This window comes from Myotis nattereri, assembly GCF_964212035.1.
Source record: "Myotis nattereri genome assembly, chromosome: 12".
Classification (NCBI taxonomy): domain Eukaryota; kingdom Metazoa; phylum Chordata; class Mammalia; order Chiroptera; family Vespertilionidae; genus Myotis; species Myotis nattereri.
The window spans coordinates 23,929,105-23,956,954 of record NC_138087.1 but is presented as its reverse complement, the minus strand read 5'-3'; the positions used below and the strand labels follow the sequence as shown (position 1 = coordinate 23,956,954).

Sequence of the window (27,850 nt, the reverse complement as noted above, 5' to 3'; positions counted from 1 at the left end):
ACTGGTTAGGGCTAAAAATCATTTTTGTATGTTAGTCCATGAAATCATCACAATTATGTAAGGTAAGTAGTAATGTTCTTCCCCTTTTACACATGAAGGACCTAAGTTCCAGTTTAAGTAATTTACCCAAATCATTCAGCAGAAGGGTTAAGCTAAGACATCCAGGTCCCATGATCCATATCTAAACTACAAGAGCAGGACCTCTCTGGATTCAGTGGGGTTATAGGTATTTAGAGGGGATGGGGAGGCTGCATAAGAGAAGGAATATTTAAGGACTGATGCAATTTTAGTGCCAGGAGATGGAAGGAGGGCATTACGAGCAGAGAGCATGGCAAAGCTTAAAGTATAGCATGCAGTGCAGAACATGCTTATGTAACAGTCATGTTTATATATATGGGTTTTAGAATCATCCATCCAGAAGGGATGCTGGCATTCTGAAAGCTAACCAGAATACCAGGATCAGAAACAAAAGAGAGAAGATGAGATGCCCATAAACAGAGCCCTGGGATCACCTATGGCTTTGGGGTGGGAGGCACAGAAGGAGCCAACAAATAAGAAACCGAAGGAATGGCCAGAGGGTTAAAATCATTTCCAATTATTATAGAAATCAAAGGAAGAGAGTTTCAGAGAGAACATGTGATCATTAGAGAGGAAGACTAAGGACTAATGGGTGAGCTTGGTGAGAGCAGGAAGTCCGAGTCAGCATGTAAGGAGCAAGTGCATGGGAAGGAAATGAACCTTCGGAAGGGGCTGAGGAGGGCTGGACCTAGGCAAGGAAGTTTCCTCTGTCTCAGAAGTCACCCTTCAAGTACTTGATGACAGCTCTCAAATCTTCTCCTTCCCTTTCTCAGGCAAAATGCTCTTAACTAACTCAGCTGATTGTCATATGCTGTCCAGATAGTCATCATCATGTACTCTCTCTGTAGGAATGGTTGGTTTGTCAGTTGTCCTCTTAAATTTGGCATCTAGAAATTAATTCTGTACCCCCTTTTTATGGTCTGTTGAGTATGCAAGAGAAGAAAGCTATCATATGTTTAGTTTCCTGTGGTGTATTTTTATTAGCAGCCCACATTTGAAGTCACCACATTTCACTGCTGGTTCATTGAGCTTGCAGTCAGTTTTGATTCTACATGATTCCTGTACTTGCCAATATTTAGGGAGACAACTCCAACAGGGGAGAAGGACACTGGAGCCATGAAAGGGAGAGGGCGCCGGACTAGCATCCGGAAATCTACAATTTTAGTCTGGGCTCTGACACTTACTAAATAAATGTTCTTGGGAAAGTCAGTCTGCTTCTCTCTGGGCTCCAGAGGGGGTGAGATTGGATGATTTCTAAGCTGCTTTCTAGCTCTAAAAATTCTGAAATTAATAACGAAAAAAAGGGCCTTCATTAATTTACTACTCAGATATTTATAGAACTCAATGCTGTGCCAGGCATGGTTTGGATTTCAGGATAGAGTGGAAAATAAAACAGAGGTGGTTCTGATCCATGGGGCTTAAATGGTGACATTTTCAGGCTGAAAAGCACTTGGTTAAATACAGGGAAGAATGAATGAAGAATGAAGGCACAGATAATGCCGTCAAATTATTATCTGCCAAAAGGTGTGTGGAAGGGCAGTGGCCTTGAGGACTTTCAAAATATGGAATGAAAGATACATTTGTAATTGTACCCAGAAGTAATCACTTTATGTCATTTCATAGCTATAGAAATATGTGGAATAGCACAGTGAATAAGAAAATAGAAGAGTATAGCACTAAAACTTTTTCCAGTATTTACAAGAACTATGGTTATTTGTATTGAGGAATAAAGTGTTAATAAATACACCACCCATGAGATGGCAACATCATTATCTGGTTTTGATATTATTTACCCTAAACATAAAACAATGAAGCATACAAAAAAATTCTAGCAGCCAGCAATCTTGCAACTTATAGCGTCAAACACAAAATTAGACAGGCCTACTAAATGATCATTATTTTTCCCAGAGAGTGTCAACTGGTTATCAACACCTATAACGATCTTAAAATTCCATTTTCAACAGATATGGGCAACCTAAAAGGGAAAACAACCTACTTTATATGCTTCTGAAAGCAAATATGGGACATGAAGATGAATTTCTCTCTTCCCCCTTCAAATAATGCTACCACAATATTTCAGTTACCCACTGCTAGTATAATAAACTAACTCAAAACTTAATGTCTTAAAACAACTATGTTAATATTTCTTTTTCTAATTTTGTGGATTGACTGGCCTCCACAGGATGCTTATTCAACTCCATGTGGCATGAGCTGGGGCTGTATTTGTCTGGGAGCTTACAGCGGTTCTCAACCTGTGGGTCACGAACAATGAAAATACATCCTGCATATCAGATATTTACATTACGATTCATAACAGTAGCAAAATTACAGTTATGAAGTAGCAACGAAGATAATTTTATGGTTAGGAGTCACCACAACATGAGGAACTGTATTAAAGGGTCGCAGCATTAGGAAGGTTGAGAACCACTGGACTAGAATATCTAAGATGGTTTAGCCACATATCTTGAACCTTAGCAAGGACAGCTAGAAGGCTGGGCTTAGTTGGGACACTGGAACACCCGAGTTTCTCTACATACAGCCTTAGGCCTTTTCCTGTTCCAGGTGGCCTCTCTACTTGGTTACTTCATGTAGCCTTTCTAACTGGGTGCTGGGCACTCTTCCTGGTCCTTGCCACTGATGCTCCAAGACTTGAGGGGTCAGAGCTCCTACCTGGTGAAATGAGAAAGCATTCTTCCATGCTCTGTTAGAGGGGTTTTTACCTTCGGTAGAATCTGATAATAATCACTCTGCTGAGAGTAGAATTTTTAAAATATATATATATATTATTGATTTTAGAGAGGAAGGGAGAGGGAGAGAGAGAGATAGAAACATCAATGATGAGAGAGAATCATTGAATGGCTGCCTCCGGCACACCCCCCACTGGGGATTGAGCCTGCAACCCAGGCATGTGCCCTTGGCCGAAATCAAACCTGGGACCCTTCAGTCTGCAGACTGACGCTCTACCCATTGAGCCAAACCAGCTAGGGCGAGAGTAGAATTTTGATATCCAAGGTTTTCAGACTAGACCAAGCTAGCATAAGTTCTCTCCCGAGGCTTCTTCATCCTCATGCAAATAGACCCATCATCTATCATTCATGCCAAGGTCTCACAATTTAGGGTCACTTTGGGATTTTCGCTACTCATACCAACACACGCCCACATACATTCATGCATCAGTATACATATACACATATGTGCCTATGAAGTTATTTCATTTCCATACAAAGATCATGCTTCTTTAATAAGAAAAAATTATTATTAATATATTATTAATATAAAAGAATGACAAAGTAATAGTACACAGATATGTTCAGCATTCCACTTCTCTTTCTCCCAAAAAATACCTGGGATGAATTTCAGAAATAACTTGGGAGTTAGGAGACAAACATGTCTTGAAGAACGATCTGCCATCTGTATGAAGTACATTGAGAATGACAGAAATGGGTAAGGAGAAAAGAGTGGACATTTAAGAATGCTTGCTATGCATTAAGTATAAACCTCCCCACTTCTTGGGCATTTTCTTGAGATACTGAGTAAATATTTGAAATTCTTTAAGTTACATAGAAAATTTAAATACTGATTACATTTCTCCCAAGTTTTTATGTTTACATTTTTCAGAGACTGGGCCATGGGGTATGTGTGTTAGGGGAGGGGCAGGCATGGTGAGCTTACACATATCCGAGTTACACTACTGATACAATTAAAGCACTATCTATATTTTTGAAGGGGGAATAAGTTTGCAAGGGTCCAAACTATCCTTTTTTTCTCTCTCTGGAATATTGGCACTTGTTGGTAAGATCTAGCCAGGAATAAGAGAAACTTCTAGAGTTTGTGAAACAATAAAAACTAACTTGCTAACTTACTCACAAAATGAAATAATGATTACCTTGATTCTTTTGTATGTAATGAAAACCATTGAGCCAACTGAATAGAGTGTGTGATGGACCTCGGCATTTCAGTGGTAGGATGAAAGGGCATGCTAGAATAGGGGTGAACTTGGATCTAGGTATGGGCAGTCTTGGTGAGAATCATGGGGGCATAAACAGAGCCATCTCTCATCCACGAATTCTGGTCACCGTTTCCCAGTACTGTAGAGATTAACTGAAACTTCAGTGCAGAGAGAGGAAAGAAAAGCCCTAATGGTGTTCTCATTTATTTGACATCATGGAGACTGCGTGGCCCATGTGCCAATTAAGCTCTCTTCGGCAGATCTCAGTGGCACACCGTTTTGGCCCTGAAGGAGCTAATATATACTAATCGAGGGTGATAGAAAAAGGCTCCGCCCTAATTAATTTCCATTCTCATTCAGAATATGAGCGGTATCCTGATTTCCAATTTCTCTTACTAGGGAACTCACTTTAGAAAAACATAAATAACAATACTGATCTGTGTAAACGTTTGCCAACTATACAGTCACAAAAGGTTGCTTTCTACCACCGCTTGTGTGCCTACACATCTTTTAAGTCCTTCTTCCATTTTTTTCTTAATCTTAAATTTTTCTAACTGCATAACTCTCTCTCTTAATTTTTGACATTAATGAGTGTTTCATGTAAGTTTTAAAGCTTCCACACACGGGAGCGATTTAAAGACCATTTCTGTTTCTCCTTGTTGTTGGAACATGTGACAATAATGTGCTCATCCATCTAGGAGCAGAGCACAAGGGATTCCACCTTTTCTGTTCCATGTGTTCTTTCTTTGTCTAAGTGTAGATCGGAACTGCAGCTGTTAGCCGCTTTCCGAAACTGAGTGTCTTTAGAACCTTGAAATCGTACTCTGTTCCTCTCTTGATAGGAATGGTGTAGAATGTGTCTTAAAATATTTGAGGAAGATCAGGAAGAAGAGAATTGGCTATATATTTTGGTAAAGTTGCTGCTTTCCTGGATTTAGTTGGCTGTTTTTCTATCTTATATATGTCAAGGGCGATGTCTTAAAACACACATTTCTCTGTCCTATGCCTAAGAAGGCGTTTTTTTGTTTCCCCTCATCTGAAAACATCAGAGCTTGGTGAAGATGGCCTGGAAAGTTCTTCTGATGCCCTAGCTGGTTTGGCTCACTGGATAGAGCATCAGCCTGCAGACTGAAGGTTCCAGGGTTCAATTCCAGCCAAGGGCACATGCCTGGGTTGCAGGCTTGATCCCCATTAGGGGGCGTGCAGGAGGCAGCCAATCAATGATTCTCTCTCATCATTGATGTTTCTATCTCTGCCTCTCCCTTCCTCTCTGAAATCAATAAAGAAATGTATTTTTTTTTAAAAAAGAAAGTTCTTCTGAGCACTTTCACTTCAGTGCCTTTGTTTAAAACAAGTTATGGAAATGTTGCGGCTTATCTCTCATTATACACAGTGCACACCCTTTGATGGAATTCCTTTTGCTACTTTTTCTTTATACATTGTTCTGCTAGGGTAAACTTCTCTACATGGTTTTTATTTTATTTCATTTTTATTATTTTTAAAGGAATCTTTTTCTTGTCCAGGTAGGTCAATCTACTTTAAAGATAAAGTAGATTTCTTTTTTAAGGCATGACTCCTCCTCTACCCCCATAAAGGTTATTTTGCCGGGGTAATGGAGTTTCTTTTCATTGACATTCTGGGACATATCTTTAAATTCAGCTACATCTGGTCACCTTCCCTGAAACCATATTATAGCTGTTTCTCTAAATCAGACCTGAACTAAGCAGGAACATCTGTACCAAGAATTATGAGGCCCAGCTGAACATTTTGGACCAGCATGTTCCATCTCACTTCTTTCTGCTCTAACCTTTTAGCAATTATCTTTACAATCCTTAGAAATGGTAATTAAAGTTGGGAGAAGAACAAACAGAATACAGAAACGTTTTCAAGCTCCAAACACCAGGTACATAAATGTCAGTGGCTTAAATATGGTTATAAGCATGTTTTTCTTAACAACCCCCACTGATCTTCTTGAGGATCAAATTTAGACCTTCCTTCGGGGAGTCTAACACTGCTAATCAGCTTGCATAGTTGGCAGCCCTTAGGTGGAGGCACCTGAAGCTACTTCAAGAATCGTTTTATTATCCCAATCAAGCCTGCTGAAGCAGTAGGTATGGCTAGGTATATTGGCATTGCAGAGTCTCTGTGAAGGAAGATTTAGTCACTCACCAGCACAATAACCAAAAATACTTTCATCAGTAAGCAGATAGTCTTCTAAGGGGGCCCGTTCAACACTGGAAGCAGTTTATTCAGAGAATCTGCCTCCTAGATCTCTCTAAATTTGTGAATGTGTGCAGACCGATCTGCTGATTCTCAAGCGTGCTAAGCTGATTGAACCTCTTCTGACTGGTGACTGTGAGTTTGGAGACATTTATAAATATTGTTTTGATACTTATTCTCATAAAGCTCCGAAATACTTGTCTTTCTCCATTACAAAGAAATTTCTTTGATAGGATTAGATGCTCATATTTTTTTCCTGTCATTTACAACTGAAATGCTGTTCACTTGTTTCCCCATCTCTCTACATTAGAATATTCCAAGCAGGATGAGGTGACTGGGTTACTGAGAGTAAACTGGCATTTTGTTTTTTTTCATAGCATTTGGGTTCATTAAAATAGTTCTACCAGGAACAGGCTATTATATGATTAATTCCCTTCCAAAAACCAGAGACCCCTTTTTATTGCCAAGTATAATTTACTAACATTAGGCCAAGTCATTGTTGCTGCCAAATGTCAGGACATTTAGTAAAGTAAAAAATATCTATATTTATTATTTTCATTTAGACTCTATCTTTAATTGATTTAGATAATTTTTTAAATTTCACTTGGGACTATTCTCAGCTTTGGCTTAGCATATCAATATTTTAAGGGCTAATGATAGTATATTGATCCTTCGGCATGCATTCCTTCAAACCAGAAGTTACTTGTGCTTTCACTTTGGAAACTTATTTTTCTCTTCCTTCCTTTGGTGTCTGAGTCACTTTGATTGTTAGGATCAGAAGATATTGAATGTCAGGACTACATAGCTTTTTGAATCCATGTAAGTTCTCATAATTTCCTCTTATTAGTAGCAATTAGTAGAACTGGAGCTAGAGATTTTTGCTTTTTGCTCCAGAAAACTTTATATTCAGCTAAAATTTACTCAATAAACATTTGAGTGTGCCCTTGAACTCATAACCCTGACATCAATCATTTCACTTTCACTGGTATTTAAATATAGGTTTATATGCAGATAGCACAGTGGCCAGTTATTTAGGTTGTTAAAATCATTTTTCTAATCTCATGAGCATTTGCAGTTTTAGTATCTTTGTTCTTAGTAAACTATGAACAAAAATAGGGGTATAAATAAACCTTTCAAAATCCTAAAAAAATTAATGATGTGATTTTCAGCAATACACTTTGTAAGTAATATCAAAACTGAAATCCTACCTAGAGCACATAGCTTGGCTACATTTCACTTTCACGGAAAAACTAAATGAAGAACAAAGAACAATGAACTGATCATTTGAAGGCGTATTTGTTATGTTTAAGTTTCTGTTATTTCTACAGCCTTTTCACACTGCCTGGCAGTCAGTGGTCGCCTCACCCAGAGTTATAAGAACATTGTAGCTGCTTGAAAGCTCCAGCTATGGTCCACTCCCATCGTAGCATGACAATTTCTATAAAAATCATGGCTTTTCCTTAAGAATGGCTGAGATTCCAAAATGTGAACCCATTGCTTCGTATTTTAACTTTCCAAATTTTACTCACAGAGCAAACTCGTAAGAAGTAGGAGATTCTGAAGGAGTGTTTTTCTCCTTTATGCCCCCAACAACTTCTTTGTGAGCAGGTGCATCAGAATCCTAAGCAGTGATCTCTGAAGCCACTGAAAGTCAGATCAAGGAGGGAGCCAGTGTGAAGTGGAAGGCATAGTATTATAGACATAGTTTCAGATTCTCACTCTCCCCAAGGCCAAATGCAAAGGCTTTTCTTGTTATTCGGTGACTTTTTTTTTTAGTTTTTTGTTTTATTTTAGTTTTATTTTTAAAGCACCTTTTCCTGCTAATGGGGTAGAGAATAGAAAGTTATTTGAAAGATTCCCTTGTTTCCTGTGCTTACATACAAAATCTCTCCAAAATCTCTATATGGCTGATCGCTCTGCTCCATTAGAGAGAACATATACTACAATAACTTGCTTCCATGCCTTCCTGGAGCTCATGAGATTTATTCTGAGAACAGGTATTTTTTTTATTTCTGGGTTCTCTAAGGAGCATTTTGTTGTGCCTACGATCAGAAAGAGGATCACTGGTTGAAGCAGGAAATCAGACTATAATTGGAGAAGCAATCTTCATCACAGGTATAAATTCTAGCACATCGGTCAGTGATTCTTGGAGAGCAGCCCTTCTGAGTCTAAAAATCCTATAGGAGCAGATAGGTATCTCAGTAATGATTATTTGATTCTTGCCCTGTTCCTGTGGATGAATATTCAGGTTTGAGTTCAGCAGAGATTTGAGTTTTTATGAGACATTGTCTCTGGTCCCTAATAGCCACTGGCCATGTACAAAATTCCACTAGTTTTCATATTTCTGTTTTGCTGTCTGCAAAAGTAACCTACCAAACCAAAAGACACAATGATGGAGTGCTGGTTTTGATGCATCTTTATGATATACTAAGTACCATATAACTGCAAGGGAAGTTTGACATATCAAATATAAAGTAACCATGTTTGTCAACCCAAAAGTCAGGAAACCAGGGAAAAAGAAGTTTTTGAATCTGAGTTATCATGGAAAATTTCAAGTTTTAGTCAAAGTTTAGTTGAATTCAGAGGCTGGGACTTGATAGCCCAATGAGCTGTGGTTTCTGTCTTCAAGGAACTATTTGTAATAAATTTGATATAATGCTGTCATTAATGTATTTTCATAGAAAAACAGTAAAAGGAAAATTAAAACTGATGAAAATAAGTGTAAGTCTAGGTTCTCCTTGTTAATATGTTCCATTGGCATAAATGGGCCATAAGACATGGCTCCATGTTATGTGTTAAACATCAGTGCTCCCCAGGGTTCTTATCTCAGCTCCCATATCTTCTCATTTTTCTTTCTTTTCCTCAGCAAACTTATTCATGCTAAATATCATCTACTTCCCATGTGATGTCAACACTTACATATCACCTCCACATTAGTTTTTTTCATATGCATGAAACTCATCTTTCTCTGCCCAAGGCACCTCAGACTCCACTTCTCTGGAACCAAACTCCTCATCTAACCCATATATTTGACCCTCTTCCTATATTTTCTCTTTTGTTGAATGTACTACTGTTCACTTTGCTCTTCTTCTCAAATCAGGGCAGACAATATAGACATAGCCTGAGACTTGTCCCCTGCATTCATTTGGCCACCAAATCTTATGATTTTTTTCTTCCTTCTCAGCCCCTAGGGCAGGGGTGGGCAACCCCTGGCACACGAAACCCTCTCCTATAATCTCCCATTTACAATTTTTTTCTTAATATCAACTTTTTTTATTTTTCAGATAAATTCAGTGTGTAGGTGCATCTTATGTAAATAAATAATTTTACATAACAAGTTATCTTAAAGACCATAGACATGGATTGACGAGAGAGGGGAAGAGCAATTTCTTTGCCTCTGCCTTAACTCGCCTGCCTTCCTAGATCTGACCAGTGTTTTGGTTTCATCCACATACTCTTGTGAATCTTTGTTCTCAGTGATGAATTTTGTTAAGTCTCGTAATAGGAGTAGCCTGACGGATGAAAGTAGTAGCTTGTGCCTATCTCTGAAGGTCACAAAATATAAACCTGATGTAAAATCTCTGTCATCAGTGATGCAGCAACAAAAGTCCCACTGATAATATCTAACGGAGTCATAAAGTTTTCTGTCAGACTATCAGTGTACATGTATACATTAAAAAAAATGTATTTTTCATCATCATATACTGTGTTTTTGTCGCTCGAATGAATTTTATTATTTCTTCGAGGTTCTTCACATACGTACACCTTAAGAGTGAAGAACTCTTAAGGTGCATAACATGCGTAACATGTTCTCAAAACATTAGGGTTGGCACGCAGAAGAATTTTGAGTCAGAGATTTTGCTGGTTTTGGCACGCGCTCACAAAAAGGTTGCCCACCCCTGCCCTAGGGTTTTCATAAGTTCTCATCTGAATAATTACAGTGATCTCAAAACCAGCCACCTCATCTCCAATCTTACTGCCTCAGAAACATCAGTATTCTTCCAAAGTCACAAGTCTAACCAAGACTGGTTTAAGTATTTCAGTGACCAGGATTCATCATATAGCTCCTCCCACTATGCAAATTCAGTTCCCATCACTTGTTCTCATGCACTCCACACTATTGCTTTTTTTTTTTTTTTTTTGGAAGGCTGTTACTTCTTGATCACTCAACAGTATTAGGTAAATGAATAAGTCATGGGATGGCTTTCCTGTGTGCAGTTATTCAGGGAGTCAAGCTAATGGAGCCTCTTTCACCTTTAACAATTGATTCCAGGATTTCCCTGAGGCTTTCTTTATTCCAAACAGACCTGGGGTCAAAAGAGCATGGAGGAGGGGATGTGGAAGAGTTTTATGGACCAGGCCTGGTAGTAGCACCAGTTACTTCCACCAGCTAGCACTCAGTCCTGAACACCTTAACTGGCAAGGAGTGTTAGAAATGCACTCTAGGTGTACACCAAAGATGATGAAAAAAATGATGGCTTTTGGTGACCACGTAGAAATATATCCTATACTGAAGCTCCTGGCAATTGATAGGACTTGAGTAAATGTGTACACATAGGAGTAAATAAAAGAATGAATAATTGAAAGTACTACTTTGGATTTAAATAGTTTTTAAAAGCAGCTTGAGATAGAAGTATAAGATTTATATATTTATGTAACTTGATATCGTTCCTTCATTATAACAGTGTTTCAAAATATAGGTACTATTCCTGGTTGATAAATATAGATATTCAAAATTAATGTAATATTGACCAAAGCAACTTGGGTATTTTAAATTGCCTAATTAGTAATAGTGTTCATGGATAAAAATTAAATTAGAAACAGACAAGATACATACAGGGGTAAAATGGTTATACTTACATTCATTTAACTTTCACATTCTTATCTGTTCTCAGGATTAAATTGAATTTTAGTTTAATTAAAACCTTCTGCTTGATGCCACACAAAAATATTTGATAAATTAAGCATGTTGGTGAGAATTGTGAGATTTATGTCAACATTCTTGGCAAAAACAAAAGGCAGAAAAATATTTTTTAAAGCAAATACATAGTATGAATGAGAATTTAAGTATATATTCCTTATATTTGACATCTTACTGTCTCTTCTGGAAGATATTTGAGTCATTTTTGTCTGTGTCTCTAATTAATTCAACAAAAGAAGTTTCCCCTGTCACAAAAGTTTTCACAAAGAAAGCACATCTAAGTTTATTAATCTGTTTTTCATACTGACACTTTTAAGAACTCCAGCACTGGATGACTAAAGATAGCCACCATTTTGACTAATAAAGTTAGAATTCAGAATAGCCTAGGATTTTTGGAGAAATGATTCATAAAATGTGAGATTCAGTAGCAATCACCACACATTAGTTCTTTTGAAAACAATAAATTAAAACACAGTGATTCCAGGTCACTTTAAACTCAGTTCTTGGTCATTTTCAGAGTTCCACAAGTGCAACTACTCCTTATTTAGGACTGGAAGAGCTGTGGGTGGTTTGACCACTGAGCCCCTGAATTTAGAATGTACTCAGCAGAAAGGGAAACCCTGAAAGTTTCTGAGCAGGGAAGTAACACAGTCTAGACAGGTCGTGAGGTGTATTTAACTATAGAATCCAGGGATGATTGACTTTGATGAGAAAGAAGTAAGAGAAAGTTAATTTCAAATGTAACAGGATTAAGTTAGGTTAGCTAAAGGGATACATTTCCAAGAATTAGTTCTTGCAAATTCTACGTTTAGTTGTTTAGTGCTGGTCAATCCTTAGGAAACTTAATGTAGGAGAAGAAATGAGCTAACCTCTGTTACCCTGCCTCTTGGTGATTATGTAAGTTTTCTGTTGCTGCCATGATTACCACAGATTTAATGGCTTAAAACAATACAAGAGTATTATCTCACTATTTCTGTAAGTCAAAACTCTGTCAAGGCATGGCTAGATTCTCTTCTCAGAGTCTTATTGGGCTAAAAGCCAATTAATGGCCTAAGATACAGTTCTCAACTGGGCCTCAGGTCTTCTACCCCTCACTCATTGGCAGAACTCATTTTCCTTTCACATTTCCACATGCCCAACTCCATCTTCAAGCCAACGACATAGCAATTCACGTCTTTCTCATTATATGAATCTCCCTGACTTACTCTCCTGCCCTCATCTCGTTGAAATTTCTGCTTTTAAGGCCACATGTGATTATATTAGTCTCAACTGGATAACATAGGAAACTAACCCTATCTTGAAGTCAACAACTCAGTAAATGTAATAATATCTGGGAGAAAATGGGTCCAAGATTCTATCGACTACAATGATGCAGAGCATACTGTATATCTATCAGCAGAGGCCATTTACATATGAATTAAAGAAAATTATCATTGTTTTCAAAAGACTTAGGGCTTAAAATGATTTTCATTATTGTGGATTATTGCAGTCTTTCAAGACAGTACAAATTAATGTGATAAATATACCCATAGTCATTACAGATATTACTGATCTATACTAATAAAAGGGTAATATGATAATTAGACTGGGAGACCTTCCAGATGTCCTTTCGGACAAAGCCATGGTGGGGGGGGCCGAGGCAGAGGCGGTTAGGGGTGATCAGGCCAGGAGGGGAGGGGGGGCAGTTGGGGGAAAGTAGGCCGGCAGTGGGGGGCAGTTGGGGGCAATCAGGCCAGTGGGGTGGGGGAAGCTGGGGGTGAGCAGGACAGCAGGGGGAACAGTTGGGGTGAGCAGGCTGGCGTGGGGGGGGCACTTGGGAGGCAAGGAGGCCTATGGGGGGCAGTTGGAGGTGATTGGGCTGGCAAAGGGGGGCAGCTGGGGGCGAGAAGGCCAGCAGGCAGAGTGGTTAGGGGTGATCAGGCAGGCAGTGGTTAGGGGCAATCATCCCTGGATTGCAAGAAGGATGTCTGACTGCCAGTTTAGGCTAATCCCCAAGGGGTCCCAGATTGGAGAGGGTGCAGGTCCAGCTGAGGGACACCCCTTCCATGCACGAATTTCATGCACTGGGCCACTAGTACCATATAAAGTTATAAAATTAAAATTGTATAAAAGTTGAAAGTTAAAACAATATAAAGATAATGTGAAGGTAATATAATACCCATTTATAATATCTATTACGAATATAAATATCCAAGTACTTCATGTATGTTAAATGTGTAGATTTTTCCTTGAGCAGCATGTGCTTTTATTAATGATGGCTGTTTATTGAATGCTTACTATATGCGAGTCACTTCACTAAGTACTTTGCATATATTACTTCATATTTTCTCAGCAATCCAATAATGCTATCAGTCCTGGGTGAACTGATTATTCTTTGAATTTATAGGAGTTATTTAATAGTTTATCCTACACCAGAGGAGGTCTGAGTAGTTCAGTAGTAAAGCAATATAATTAAAAGAAAAGGGTTTTAGAGTCAGTCCTGTATTTGAGTCCTGATTTCAACACTTACTAACTTGGCAGATTCCCGAAACCTGTTGTGCCTCCAGTTCCTAATTTGTAAAGTGTGGCTAATAACAGACACCTCCTGGGCCTGGTGCAAGATAGCAAGTGTAAAGAACCTGGTATGTGATAAGCTCTAGATAAAAGTTCTCCAGTACCTCCCTCCAGAGTAGCTCAAGTGCATCTTGGTTCTAAAGCACTTGATTAACTCAGGAAGTCAGTCCTGGGCTCAGGCCAGCTCCTACTCCACATATCCTGTCCTAGATATTTAATAGGACATCAGGATCCACCTGATGCTCAGATCGATGGGACTCAGATCTGTGGGGCTAGGAATAGATCCCTGTGGATCCAAGACCCTGATGTGACACAAACATACAGATGAGTAACCCAATGGGATGAGTCTTGGAGCCTGACCACACTGGAGCTGGCCACAAAGATAAGCTATAATCACCATGTGCACCAGTCAATTAAGAGGCACCAACTTAGCAGGGGACTTTCTGGCATTCAGTCAAGGCTTAGCCACATGTCAGAATTTTTTAGTGACTCTCACATTAATATGTATTTGCGCGCATTGTTTTTGATTGCTCTAATCAGACTTGAAATGAATCCAAGAAGTTTCTACAACTCAGAGACATTAATTCCTCTGTGCCCCCTCCCTCCAGGCTCTGTCTGAAGGCTTAACTCAGCTATCTTATCTCTCTAGGTATGTGGAGACCAACATGAAGGGCTTGTTTTCCTGAGGGAATTTCCACTGGTTGGAAGAGTGCAATATTATGAAGATTTCCTGTCTGACCTCCTGAACGGTCACAGAACTGAAGACCCGGTACAGTGTCTCTCCTATGTATTCTTAGAAACACAGAAGTTCAGTTGCTAATTCTCACTTGCCATGGTTGTTGGTTTTAGCAAATCTGAAGAGGATTGGCTGGTATTTTCTCATATCTGTGAGAAGGAAAGGGAAGCAAAGTGGTAGGGCAGTGGACAGACTGTACGGGACACCTTTCTGACTTTCTCTGTGTCTGGCAAGCTTCAAACATCTTACTCAAGCGTTCAAGTTTGTTTGGGGCAGCATGTGGAGGGGTCACATGAAAATAACTGATGTTTTGCCAGCCAGTCCAAACATGAAATGGTAGTAATTTAAATGAGTGAAGAAAAAAGGTTTATATTTAAAGCCCAAGTTGTTTTATGGGTCAATGGAAATTCCACCGTCTTCCAATCCTAGCTTCTTTGTGGATATTTTTACTTCAAAGTGTTAGTCATATTTATTTTATGAAAGTTTGTTTCTCTGGTGGTGGTTTTGAGGAGGAAAAGTCTAGAAAAATGATCTCTTAAGTGAAAACAAGCAGTATCATTGACAGGAGAGGTCAAGATGCAGGTTCCTTTTGCTTGCAAATCAAACTATGATTGGTGATTGTACTTTATGTGAGAATTGGATTGGTGACTTCAGAAGGTTCTAAATGTGGCTCTTCATGATGCTGACCTTGTGCTCAGAAGGACTCACATTGTAATTAGAGGATGCTGTGTGCACAAGACAATGGATTTCTTGTCCAATCATAGAATGGTAGGATCACAGAAGAGAACGCCTTAGCAAACATAGGTGTCTTTATTTCTGCCTCCTCTACTCTGCCTCCTTATAGTCCTCCTAAAAGAATGTGTTTGTATATTTGTCTCATACACTTCTCTTGCAGACATTGAGTAAATTAGCTTCCCAAGCCACTCACAGACCACTTCTTATTGCTTTTGTCATTCCCATCCTCTCTATGATGGATATCCAAGTCCTTCTCAGAGCTTGTGCCCCAGGATAGGCAGGAACAGGGGCAAAGGTTCCAAGGGAACTATAATTAATTTTCATATGGTGTGTGTGTGTGTGTGTGTGTGTGTGTGTGTGTGTGTGTTTATCAGAAAAATCTGAATATGCAGAGCATACCTTTTAAACTTTGTTGTTTGCTTAAGCTTTTAATTTGTATGTGTGTGTGATCTACTCTGGTACACACACATTGCCACCTAAATTTTATTCCTCCTTTCTGTGAACAATATTTTGTAAGTGTATTTTAATTTTGTCCCATCTGATATTATGCAAAATCTGCAATATGTTAGCTGATTTTGGATTTGGTTTATTCAAAGTCCTGGAAAGTGCCGTTACGTGGATAGTGTGTTCACACTTCATAAGCAAGTCTGATTATTACATAATTTATACTAATTTATACTGCAAAGGAAATTGGATAGTATGAACTCATTATGAACATAATGGAATTGTTATAGTGGTGTCACTAAAAACAATTTTTGTCACTTGACAAGCATTGAAAGTGTCATGAACATTGTCATTACATGGCATTACATTGATTTACATCATAATAAAAAGGGTGCGTGCTGCTGCATTTCCTGAAACCTATTGAAGTCATGAGTCAGGGAGTAGACTGAAGCATTAAACCTGAAAGAGGAATTGCCTACCAAAACTGTCAGAACCTGGGTTATATGAGAAAATGTGAGGGGAAAAAGAAAAGATCAAAGCTTCCTAAATACCAGAAGCTAATTCAGTCTCATAATACATTTGTGAAATTCTAACAATTTCTGTGTAAGGTGTGTCTTTCTCTCTCTGAGCACTTCATTTGGGCCAGAGGACATAAAACTTTGAAAGTGTAACTTTATGTTCTAGACATGAAAAGATGAAATCACCATCATCTCTGTATTTGTCTAAGGTAAAGAATTTAAACATGAGTTGTTACTTGCATTAGTAGCCAGGAAAGTGGAAATTCCTTTTGTGCCTCTTATTTGTGAGTTTCTGCTCTATTGGGAGGAGGCTCTGTAGCAGAATGGGAGAATCCTCCAGAGAGCTTCCTGGTATAGGTCACAAACACCACTTGGCAAGCGCAGGTGGGTGAGAGGAAAAATAGTTGAGCAACATAATCTGTTTGTACAATTCTGTCTGCTTTCAAGTAAGTCCTCTCTAGTATCCTAAACATTTATGCACTTATTTTGCCTCTCCTACTGGACTTAATAGCACTGCTCCTTGAGGTGGGGATACATGTTGATTCTCACCTCCCAAGCATCTAGTCCTGTCCTTGGAAATAACAAACGCTCAGTTGTGTTAAGTGTTTGTTGAAGGAAAAAACAACAACACTGTGACTATTCTCTATCACTATTGCTCTGTTGTTAGTATTTTATGTTGAAAACACTGACTATGCATGAAAGGGGCCTTATAAATGTGAAAATCCTTCTAAATGCAAATTATTGTTTAAACTAGAGGCCTGTTGCACGAAGAGATTTGTGCAATACGCCTTCCCTTCCCTTGGCTGCTGGCACCGGGGACCCAGGCCTTCACTCTGGCTGGGCTCCGGCCAGAGCCCCCCACCAACACCCCCTTAGCCGTCAGGCTTTGCTGCTCCGCTGATCCCAAGGCCGTGAGTCCTCGTGGCTCCGCTGATCCCGGGGCGTGAGGCCTTGCTGCTAGGCAGGCTTGGGGTACCTTTGGCCTCTCTCCACTGCTTGGAGCCTAGTATGCAAATTAACCGCCACCTTCCTTGGCAGTTAATTTGCATATTGCCCTGATTAGCCAATGGGAAGCATAGCGAAGGTATGGTCAGTTACCCGTTTTGTCTCTTATTAGATAGGATGGTACAAATATCTTGGTTTTAATGAGGTGAGGAAAGAACATTGGGGATTATCTTCATTCTATCCTTTTAAGTCAGTGTGTAAGTTTATAGTAAAGAATGTAAATTTGTCATTGTGGAACTAAAAAATTTATCCCCAATACATATAACTTTTTGAACAGAAGTAACATTAACTGCAGAATACATCTTGTCACATTTCTGGGTAAAACTATTGTCATTTTCTTTTTAAAATTTTTCTCCTTTATAGCCTTTGTTCTTTCAAATAATTTTTGTAAAACAGAACATCCGAACTTATTTGTGAACCTCTTTCACCTAAACATTTAATTTGGGAGAGGGGGCTGAGTTTTGACCTTTGAGTAACATTTCCTCAACTCCCTCTCAATTAGGGCCTTTTGGCACAATTAACTTTTGCATTGCATTCGAGAAACTTTCTAGTTAGCTTCCTCTCAGAGGGCTAATTCCATTCATTCACCACACTGTGAACAGCAATCCAAGTGAGCCATTTGTCTGGGATCCACAGCAGGCAGCTAAACTTGGAATCATTGCGAAACTCTGCATGTATATGGTTTGCATTGTTTACAGAAATAGGATGTTTGTCAAAGGCTGCTATTCATTCTTGGAATAGTCCAGGAACAGATCACAGTTGTTTTTGGTTGTCAGCCAGATACACAATCAGGATAATAATTAACATGAAAGTCATTACAGAATGAGGAGTTTCTTCAGTATGTAATTAGTGCAAACCTCATTTGCCAATAGCTTTGTGGTTCACAAACCGGTTATTTAAGCCACTATTGTACCTTGGTAGAAAAGAAAAGTTATTTAAATATTTATTCCAATTGAAGGTAGAATGGTCATTTTAATGACTGGTGACATAGAGGTGTCCTTTGTGGAAGAGAGGTGAACTTTCAGGCAGGATCCCCAGAAATGCTTGTTTTTAAAGATTGCCTGTGAAAAGATAGTTTGTTCTCTAGGTCAAGTCAGTAATTTTCTGAAGCTCAACTAAAACAAAACATGCAATTTATTAGGAATGATTCTGCTTTCGATCCATTTTTTTCTCCCTCCAGTTTGGCAGGGGTTGAGGAAGGTTGGGGGTAAGTATTATTTCCATGAACTGAAAAATTAGTTCACCCAACACACATACAATGATGTAAAATGGAATTTAACTATTTCCATATGTTTTCAAGGTGTCCACTAACTTCCTCTTTAACCCTGCCAATGGAAAGGAAACATTAGAATTTAACTGATAAGATCTGAAAAAATAATAATTTAATTAGCTTAATTATACTTCTCTGTTGGCTACTACTGTGGAGTATTGAGTGGATATAAATACAAGTAGCAGCGTGTCGAGAAGATTTATATTACTAAAAAATGACTTACCTTCTTGCTCCCTCATTAGCATCTTCTCATCTAAATTCATTCAGTACACTCTTGACAGAATTACACAAAAGTGTGATCAACTTTTCTTCCTAAGTGTTTGTGGCATAAAGAGAAGAAGGAATTAACACTTAATTGCATAAGCACACTTGCTCAAAGCTGCTTATAGCTTCATAAAGCCTCATTGATTAGTGACTACTATATTTTTATTAATTGACTAGAGGCCTGGTGCACAGATTTGTGCATCAGTGGGGTCCCTTGGCCTGGCCTGCACCCTCTCGCAATCCCGAACCCCTCGGGGTATGTCAGAGAGCCTGTTTTGGCCTGACCCCTATAGACCAGGCCAAGGGACCCCACCTGCTGGAGGGACCCTCTCACTCTGCAGACACTGGGGAGGGACTGTGGGAGGTTGGTTCCAGGGCATGTTTGGCCCATCTTGTCCAGTCCTGCTGGCCACCTTCTAATTAATTTCCTTTCAATGTGCATGAATCTGTGCACCGGGTCACTAGTTATATATAAAAATGGGTGGGAAAAATATGTTCCAACTTAATGACATTGGTTACTTAATGGACAGGTAGAGAAGATGGGAAATAGGATTGGGGAGATGGACATAGTACACTTTAACCATATCTATAATATATAAGATTAAATGTTAATATATGCTTAACATAGCTACTGGTTACAGGAAAATTATTATTTACTGAAATTTTTATTATTGAAATATCCTTAAATACATATAAAATAAATGCTATTTTTATTAGCAATGGTTGAATTGGCATAAAGTGACAAAGTGAATGCCCAAGATTTAATATATACACTATGTGCATTTTTGCCTCACAGTATAATTAAGGAGTAGTCAAACGTAAGACAACAGAACACACGATCATGGGGCCGCCTATCAGTTCATGAACTGCGACTCCAGTAAATAATGTCAGGATGATGAATCTCAGTCTTTAAGGAGAGGGACTACTTTTTTACACTTGACCTTTGGAATTTATGGAGAAAACCATTATCCTTTAAGGGGGGAAATTTTTTTTCTTTATCAAGTTCTAATTTCCTTCCAGCTTATACAGTTCCTATCTGTTGTTTATGAGATGTCCACTATTTGCTAGGATTCTGACATTTATTCCAAATAACAAATAGATATCAAGATTAATTACTTAAAAGACACTGGAAGTAATAAAATGTGAAACATTAAAAATCCCAGCACTCAGGAAAGCAGATCTTTAAGGTCAAACAACCTCTCAAAACATATAATTCTGTTTAAAAAATTTAACATCAGTTAGAAATATTTGAAAAACACATGAATTTAAGGACTCTTTCTGAGCATATTTCAGGTTTCACACTGTTAGGTCTTGCCCAAAGAGAACTTTGTCAGCAATGGTGAAATTTCAATACCAAATAAATTCTTGCTAGGCATGAACTCCGACTTTGTTCCTTTAAGTTACCATTTACATTCCTGAGATAGTCTCCACTTATAGTTATCCTAAAGTAAACTAGCATACTTAGGAATGAATGTCAAATATCTTTAGCAAAAGTTATAAATGTGAGGAGCGGACTATTTGCTGCTTAACTTTCGAACTTTCCTAATAAGCATAAACTAAATCTACAGACTGATTTAAGATGCATGCACATTTCTCTCTGCATGTTATCCTTGGATTAAAAGCCCAAAGGTAAAAAGAAAAAAAAATTACACCTCAGAAAATCACTTGGGGTACCAGAGAATAACTTATTGCTTCCTTGTACTAAATATCCTTAATATAAAGCACTAATTCATCTCCTGGAAAGACAAGTAACTTTCAAAGGAGCTCCTTAGTTGTTCGTAAGGCAGAGCTGAACAGATAAGCCTCCGTGAGGAGTTTAAATGCCTATGCTTAATAGGCATCTATGGCTTAGGTGTGTGTGGAGGTGCTGACCATCAGTAGTTGAAGGCAGCTAGAGAGAAATGGTTGCCCACAACTCTAGCAGAAAGCCAAGGTCATTTGGCACAAAACTCCTGTCACCTGAATTTAAGAAAATGTAAAAGAATACTATGGGTTGTAGGCATGGGCAAAGTGTGCCTTTAAGGCAGCATATCCTCTTATAGTTTATTTTTTTAATCTTCTAATTCGGATAGACATATTTTTTAGATTAGGTGTTATTTCAAAGTAGGTAGAAATTTAGGCCTTTAAAATTGAGATTGTAATCAGATTGACACTTGAAGCAAAACATTAAAAAGACATATGCATCAGTATAATATTATTGAATGGATATAATCTATACATATAAAGTGGTAATATGCAAATTAGCCGGGATGTTGTAACATGTCACAACCAGACCATTAGCATATTAGCTCTTTATTAGTTCCTATCATCAGGAGACTACCTGCTCATGCCTGGGGCATTGTTATGGAGACGGGAGATGGGGGTGGAAGTGGGGAGGCGGGAGTGGGGAAATGGGGAGGCGGGGAGGCAGGAGAAGGCAGGACCAGCCCGAGGCAACTCGAGGGTGGGCGGCGCCACACGAATTTGTGCACTGGCCTCCTAGTCTCTAAATATTGATTTTAAAATTCTGTATGCTATGTTACCTTTGTTAATAGTAACTTTTAAGGAAGAAGAAAAATGCAATATTTTGGTTCAGGTTAAAAAGTAATAGCATTATCACCAATGGAAAGTTTTGAGAAGGAGCACATTTTAGTTTTCTTTTGTGTTATTTTATTAAGTTTGATTTCAACTTGATGTAGGCAAAGGAAAATGAATATTAAAAAGAAAGACTAAATATCTGGAATACTTAAATATGCACATGTAACTTTTGCTAAGAGAAGATATATTTATCTATGGTGAAAAGGTTTTACCAACATTAGGACTGTGGGATTTGATGGGACAGTGTAGAGCCTAAAGCAGGGGTGGGCCAACTTTTTGACTCGAGGGCCACAATGGGTTCTTAAACTGGACCAGAGGGCCGGAACAAAAGCATGGATGGAGTGTTTGTGTGAACTAATATAAATTCAAAGTAAACATCATTACATAAAAGGGTACGGTCTTTTATTTCAATAGTTTTATTCATTTCAAACGGGGCCGGATCCGGCCCGTGGGCTGTAGTTTGCCCACGGCTGGCCTAAAGCCTGGGAGGGGTGGTGATGTCAGTTTGAGGCTTTATTTCTAACTGGCTGGGAGACATCAGGCAAGTCATGCAACTTTCTGAACCTTGTTTTCCTGAGCTTTAAGATAAACATGTTCTAGATGTTGTTACAGCCCTCAGATACCGTTTCAAATTAGATATTTAGTCAAAATTCAAATTCCTTACTATTTGATGAACTTTTTTGATTTCTATTCAAATTATGTCTTATGTCAAAATCAATTATGTGTTTCTGAAGTTATGTCTTCCTACCTATAGTAGACTCACCTTCCTTTCCAATTCTCCACAAACATCGATTGGCTGCCCATTCATTCTGTCTGGACCTGTACTAACATAATATGCCTAAAGCTCCACTTGGCCCTTCATACAATGAGTACCAGCTAGGTGTTTCTGTAAGGTCATGTTCCTCAACACAGTTTACTGTCAAAACCCCTTCATCTGGCCCCTCCTGACCTCTAACCTTGTTTCTGACATCCAGTTAGACCAGCCGTGGGCAAACTACGGCCCGCGGGCCGGATCCGGCCCATTTGAAATGAATAAAACTATTGAAAAAAAAGACCGTACCCTTTTATGTAATGATGTTTACTTTGAATTTATATTAGTTCACACAAACACTCCATCCATGCTTTTGTTCCGGCCCTCCGGTCCAGTTTAAGAACCCATTGTGGCCCTCGAGTCAAAAAGTTTGCCCACCCCTGAGTTAGACCTTCTTCCCTCCAGCCTGCTGAGACCACACTTTGTTCCCATATGAAATTACCAGGTCACAGGGCCTCTTCTGCCTGGCAGGTCTTCCTTTTCTCTAAGCCTCCCTTTACTAACCCACCTCAAGTCTCACCTGCTCCAGAAAGCTGCCCTCAGGCTGGCCCTCAGAGTGAGCTTGTCTCTCTGAGCAGTCACAGGCTTTGCTCATGGAACCAGCCACTGCCCTGCCTTTCCATGCTGCTCAGAGGACCCACCACAGATGTGGAGAGTCCATGACGAGGCTCTTAATCTGCAAGGATGACAAGCCAGGAGTGGAATATTAGAGAAAGTTTGTGAAAAGAAGTAGGAAATCATGAGATCTCAGAGGGTAGAATGGTGAAGGGAGGATAGGCAAGTAAGGGTGTGGATAGAGCTGTAGTGTGGTATAGACAGTCAAAAAATTCAGAATAGGAGTTAATTCTGGGATCCTGTTCCAAAAATGCTTTGCATTTCTTGTGGCATTCCTCCTACTTTATCTTTATTTATCATTTTCTACATATTGCAGACCATCTGCAATAGATATTTTAAACAAAAACTACGTTTTATGATATGTCAACAACCGTAGTAACGAGAATGGCAACTCTCATGTATTGTCTATCTCTTCCATATCAGGTGATGTTAAGGTCCTTTGCCTACATATCTCATTAATCCTAACAAATGAAGAAATAAAAAAGTGAAGTAATTTTCCCAAGGTCACAAAATGGATCTCTTACTTAAATGATTAAGATGACATGCATTTAAAGAATACTGAGTCATCTCAGCAACAATTTACTGAGCACCTACTATATTCAACACGCTAGTCTATCTTAAAGATGAGTTAAGCAGTTCTTGCTCTCTAGGGGTTTAGAATATTAACATTTTAATTCTCACTGTCAAAATGTGTTTTTTTTTTTTAATGTAAGCTCACCAGGGTAATGGCAGAGTATTTAGATCAGTGATGGTGAACCTATGACACGCATGTCAGAGGTGACACGTGAACTCATTTTTTTGGTTGATTTTTCTCTGTTAAATGGCATTTAAATATGTAAAATAAATATCAAAAATATAAGTCTTTGTTTTACTATGGTTGCAAATATCAAAAAATTTCTATATGTGACACGGCACCAGAGTTAAGTTAGGGTTTTTCAAAATGCTGACACGCCGAGCTCAAAAGGTTCGCCATCACTGATTTAAATTGTAAGTATCATTTTAAGATAGTTCATTCTTTTAATAGGAAAGTCTTCAAATATAGCACTTTATTTTGTTGTGGTGTTTTGTTTTGTTTTCAGAAGATTGAACTTGATTACACATGAAGCAGGTTCAAAGGAGCTGCTAAACACATTTCAGGTGGACCTTATTTTAGTTTGCAATTAGATGCCCACATGAGTTATTGCTTCGTACACTCCATTGAGCTTTAATGGAGTTAACTGTGGGTATATGTGTGGTCACCAGTTTGAAAGTACAATTTAGTAGATTGGTTTGACAGTATGACCAGTTGCCCCTGTAGGTAAATGCCCCAAGTTTCTATGGAGATGATTGATTTTCATGTATTACATGTACCCCAAAGTATAAATGAGTGAGTGTGTGGAGCATATATGTAGAAAGCTAACTTAAATAAGTTGCTGCAAACTATGGTGTTCTGTGATGAACTCCAATTTGGTGTAATTCTCAAGAAGCGTGAAATAAATTGGTATCAGCTTTCCAAGTACGTACTCTACCTTCTCGGCAACTCAAAATGTATGGCACCAATGGGAATATTGTAAGGTTATGCCATTTAGTATTAACTCCACTGTATGTGACTGAGACCTCCCCAAATCATGACATAAACAGAGACCTTTGTCTCTCTCCTGTGTAAAAGCCATTTTCTAGAGATAGAAATTTCAGGGCCAGTATGATCATAGGTGCCTGGGACTAAGGCTCATTCTCATTTTCTCTTAAATCATTCTAGCCTTTGATTCTCAAGGGCACCTTGTGACCCAAAATAGCTACCAGAACTCCAGCCATTACAACTCATATTTCAGACAGTGGGATGGAGGAAGGGACAAGCAATAAGGTAGTGATGGAGAAAAAGGCATATGTCAGTTGGCTCACAGGACCGTCCCAGAAGCTGTCACTCAGTATCTCTTTTAATAGTTTATTGGCAAGACCTTAGTTACAGAGCCATGGCTAGGTTCAGGGTTATCTGGGCCATGCAGTGTTTATCCTGGGCAGCTACATACCTAGTTTAAGAGAGGAAGGGGAACAAACACATTTTGGAGTGAGTAGCTAACAGTCTCTGCCCTAGTGATAACAATAATTGCCCTAAATCCCCAAAATGTGTATGCTGAACACAAAATTCATTTCCCAGTGGTTTTAAGATGGGGTGTGTGTGTGTGTGTGTGTGTGTGTGATGAAAATGTTCTAGAAATAGATAGTGGTGATGGTTGCACAATATACTATGAAACATTGAAGAATATACTATAAAAGGGTGAATTTTATGGTATATGAATTGCATTTCAATTTTAAAAACTCTGTAGTCTATGAAGTGTCAAAGAGAAGAGGACAAAGACACAAAAATCTTTATTCCCATTAATGTAAGGAGGGTAGCTCAAAAGAGAGAGTGAAGGTTGTCACAACATATTTCAGTGGTTCTCCTTTATATGAAGAGACTGCCCCAGCACCAGTACTCCCTGAGGTAAGGCGAATGAAGGATAACTGGTTGAACTGTGGAGCAGCTGGTGGTGATGGTGATGGTGATGGTGATGGTGATGGTGATGGTGATGGTGATGGTGATGGCAGTGAGCACAACAGCAGCAAACATTTATCATCTACCAGAAACTGGCTAAATTTGTTGTGTCGATGATGATAATGATAATGGCAAACACTTCAGATAATATCAAAATAATTTTATGAGAAAACTGAGGCACAGATTAGTTAACTAACTTGTCAAGGTTATGCCCTTTGTAGGAAGTGGAGCCTGGTTTTGAATCCAACAGTCTGGCTCCACAGTCTATGCTCCTACCTGCTACACTAACAGGCTTTCTCTTGCTATCAAAAGTGATCATCTGGTTTGGGAGAAAAAGTCATCTTTAATGGATTTTGTGGGGGTTTTTTTATCCTATACAATAAAAGGCTAATATGCAAATTGTCCCCTCGGGAGTTCGACCAGGAGACTGGGAGTTCAATCACTCATTATGACATTATGATGTGCGCTGAACATGGCAGGCAGTGGTGGGGCACTGAGGGAGCGAGGGAAGGAGGAGGCGGGGAACCTGATCGGCCCTGATCTCCGGCCAGACCTAGGGACCCTACCTATGCAAGAATTTCATGCACAGGGCCTCTAGTAATATATAAAATTAAGTGATTATAGTTATTCATGTGATTTTATAGAGTAGGACTAGATTTCTTCTGTTACAAGACTGCCTCCATCATTCATTCTAAAATACTTTTCTGGACTAATTGAAAACATGATGTCAATTTTCAAGACACAAGCACACACACACACACACACACACACAAACAGCTGAAGAAGGTGACCTGTTTTATTAAGCTTACTTTTATTTAGATATTTAAAGCACATATTTCCTTTGTGAAACCTAATGGGATGCAATAAGACAAATTTCTTTTCACTTTTCCCTCCCAGATGATCCCATATGGTCCTGGTAAGCATATGGCTTGCTTTAAGAGGGAAAGCATCTTTTTGAAAAACTGTATTGAAGTTATTTTCAGTTTTTGACCATTTAGGAGTATAGATGTTTATTGTACTCTTATTGTTATTATTAAACAATACACATGGATCTCAAGAGTTTATTTTTCAAGGCAATTAAAAGCTCAGGCAGTCATACCTTAGAGCAGAAATATTCTCTTTCAAACTGTGTGCACTTGAACCTCTGCTGTACATAATCTGTGTACGTGATATGTGCAACATACATTAAAGCTTGGCCACATTTACATAGGCTTTGTCTGAGTTTCGTCTTTAGACAGGTTCTGACTTACTAGTATATCCATGAAAATAGAATTTATGGCATATCTGATTCTATACCAGAATTTTACCTACTCTGTGATTATATTATGATAAATATTGGGGGGGAAATTGACCAAATCTCTTAATTGCAGGACCAAAATTCACACAGAGGAACATGTGGTCTCAAAAGAGATATAGAGAAGGCTGGTTTTAATGGGAAGAAAGTAAGAATCTACTTGGATTCCTAAAGTTTAATGACTATCCATTATCTCCAGAGATAGAACTGTTATTATACACTTTAATAAGTATTTTTTAAATTTGTATTTCATAATTTATAATTTTTCCCACTCAAACATAGATATGGTCGATATAAATGTCACAGTCACACACTTAGGTGACTTTTGAGTAACTTTGGTTCCTTTTTTTAATTGAATATATTTCTGTTTTATATCACCCCATCTCATATATCCTGATGCAGGAAGTTACTTTAGTTCCTTTCAGGTAAATTTAATCCATTAGTTATTTGGGTTTATGATTGTTGTTGTATGTGCTCCTCACTGCCCCCTGCCCCCTCTCCCCCGTTCTCTGGGAAGCATATGTAAATGCCACCACGGAGAAGAGGGGAAAGGTGTGTAATTTTAATCTGGCCTCTCACTCAAGGTGTTACCAGGGCTCTGGATCCTTATTACTACCTACCTGCCAAGTAGCAGCCTCTTCCATCAGATTCCTGCTGGGAATCTGCCCAAGCTTTTTCAGTGATGAACATTCTGGCAGACAGGCCACCATTTTTCTCTTCCTTTGGTAATTCCAGAGTCCCTCTGGAATTCATAGACGACTCTCAAGCCAAGGGAAGCCAGAGCTGTGGGAATAGACATGTGAGTTTGGAGTCTCTTTCATGCTAGATTTATATGTCATGCCACCAGGATACCATAAAGGACTTACCTCTGAAGCTTGATTTCCCCTTCCATTAAGACCAACTGGACAATGTCTTTTCTTCTCTAATATCCCAAGACATAAAACTTAAGTAGGAGAACCAAGATGGCGGCATAGGTTAACGCAGGAGTTTGCTGCTTTGAACAACTACTTCAAAAGTGAAACTAAAAGACGGAACGGACATCACCCAGAACCACTGGAACGCTGGCTGAGTGGAAGTCCTACAACTAGGAGGAAAGAGAAACGCATACGGACACTCAGAGGAGGCGCAGTGCTGAAGTCAAATTCTGAGGTGCGGAGTGCACGGAGCGGGCTGGCGGCGGAGGGCGCGGTTGGCGTTTTCAATCGGGAGGGAGTCGCAGACTCTGAGCTCCAGATACAGGCGAGTCTTTAGGGACCCAGACTCAAACGGGAGAAGCGGGACTGCCTGGCTTCGGTCAGAGCGAGTGCAGCTTTCTCTCCGAGCTTTGCAGCGGGTGCTGGGACTC

The 27,850-nt window shown here is 39.0% G+C and overlaps 1 protein-coding gene across 1 annotated transcript in view; it reads left to right on the top strand.

Moving 5' to 3' along the window:
* The window catches only part of ADAMTSL1 (ADAMTS like 1), a gene marked incomplete at both ends in the record, with an annotated part of 891,527 nt that overhangs the window by 226,955 nt on the left and 636,722 nt on the right, over positions 1–27,850 (top strand). The window contains one exon of the mRNA XM_081104271.1: positions 14,371–14,490. Coding sequence (XP_080960397.1) covers positions 14,371–14,490 — 120 coding nt within the window. The remainder of the gene's footprint in view (positions 1–14,370; positions 14,491–27,850) is intronic.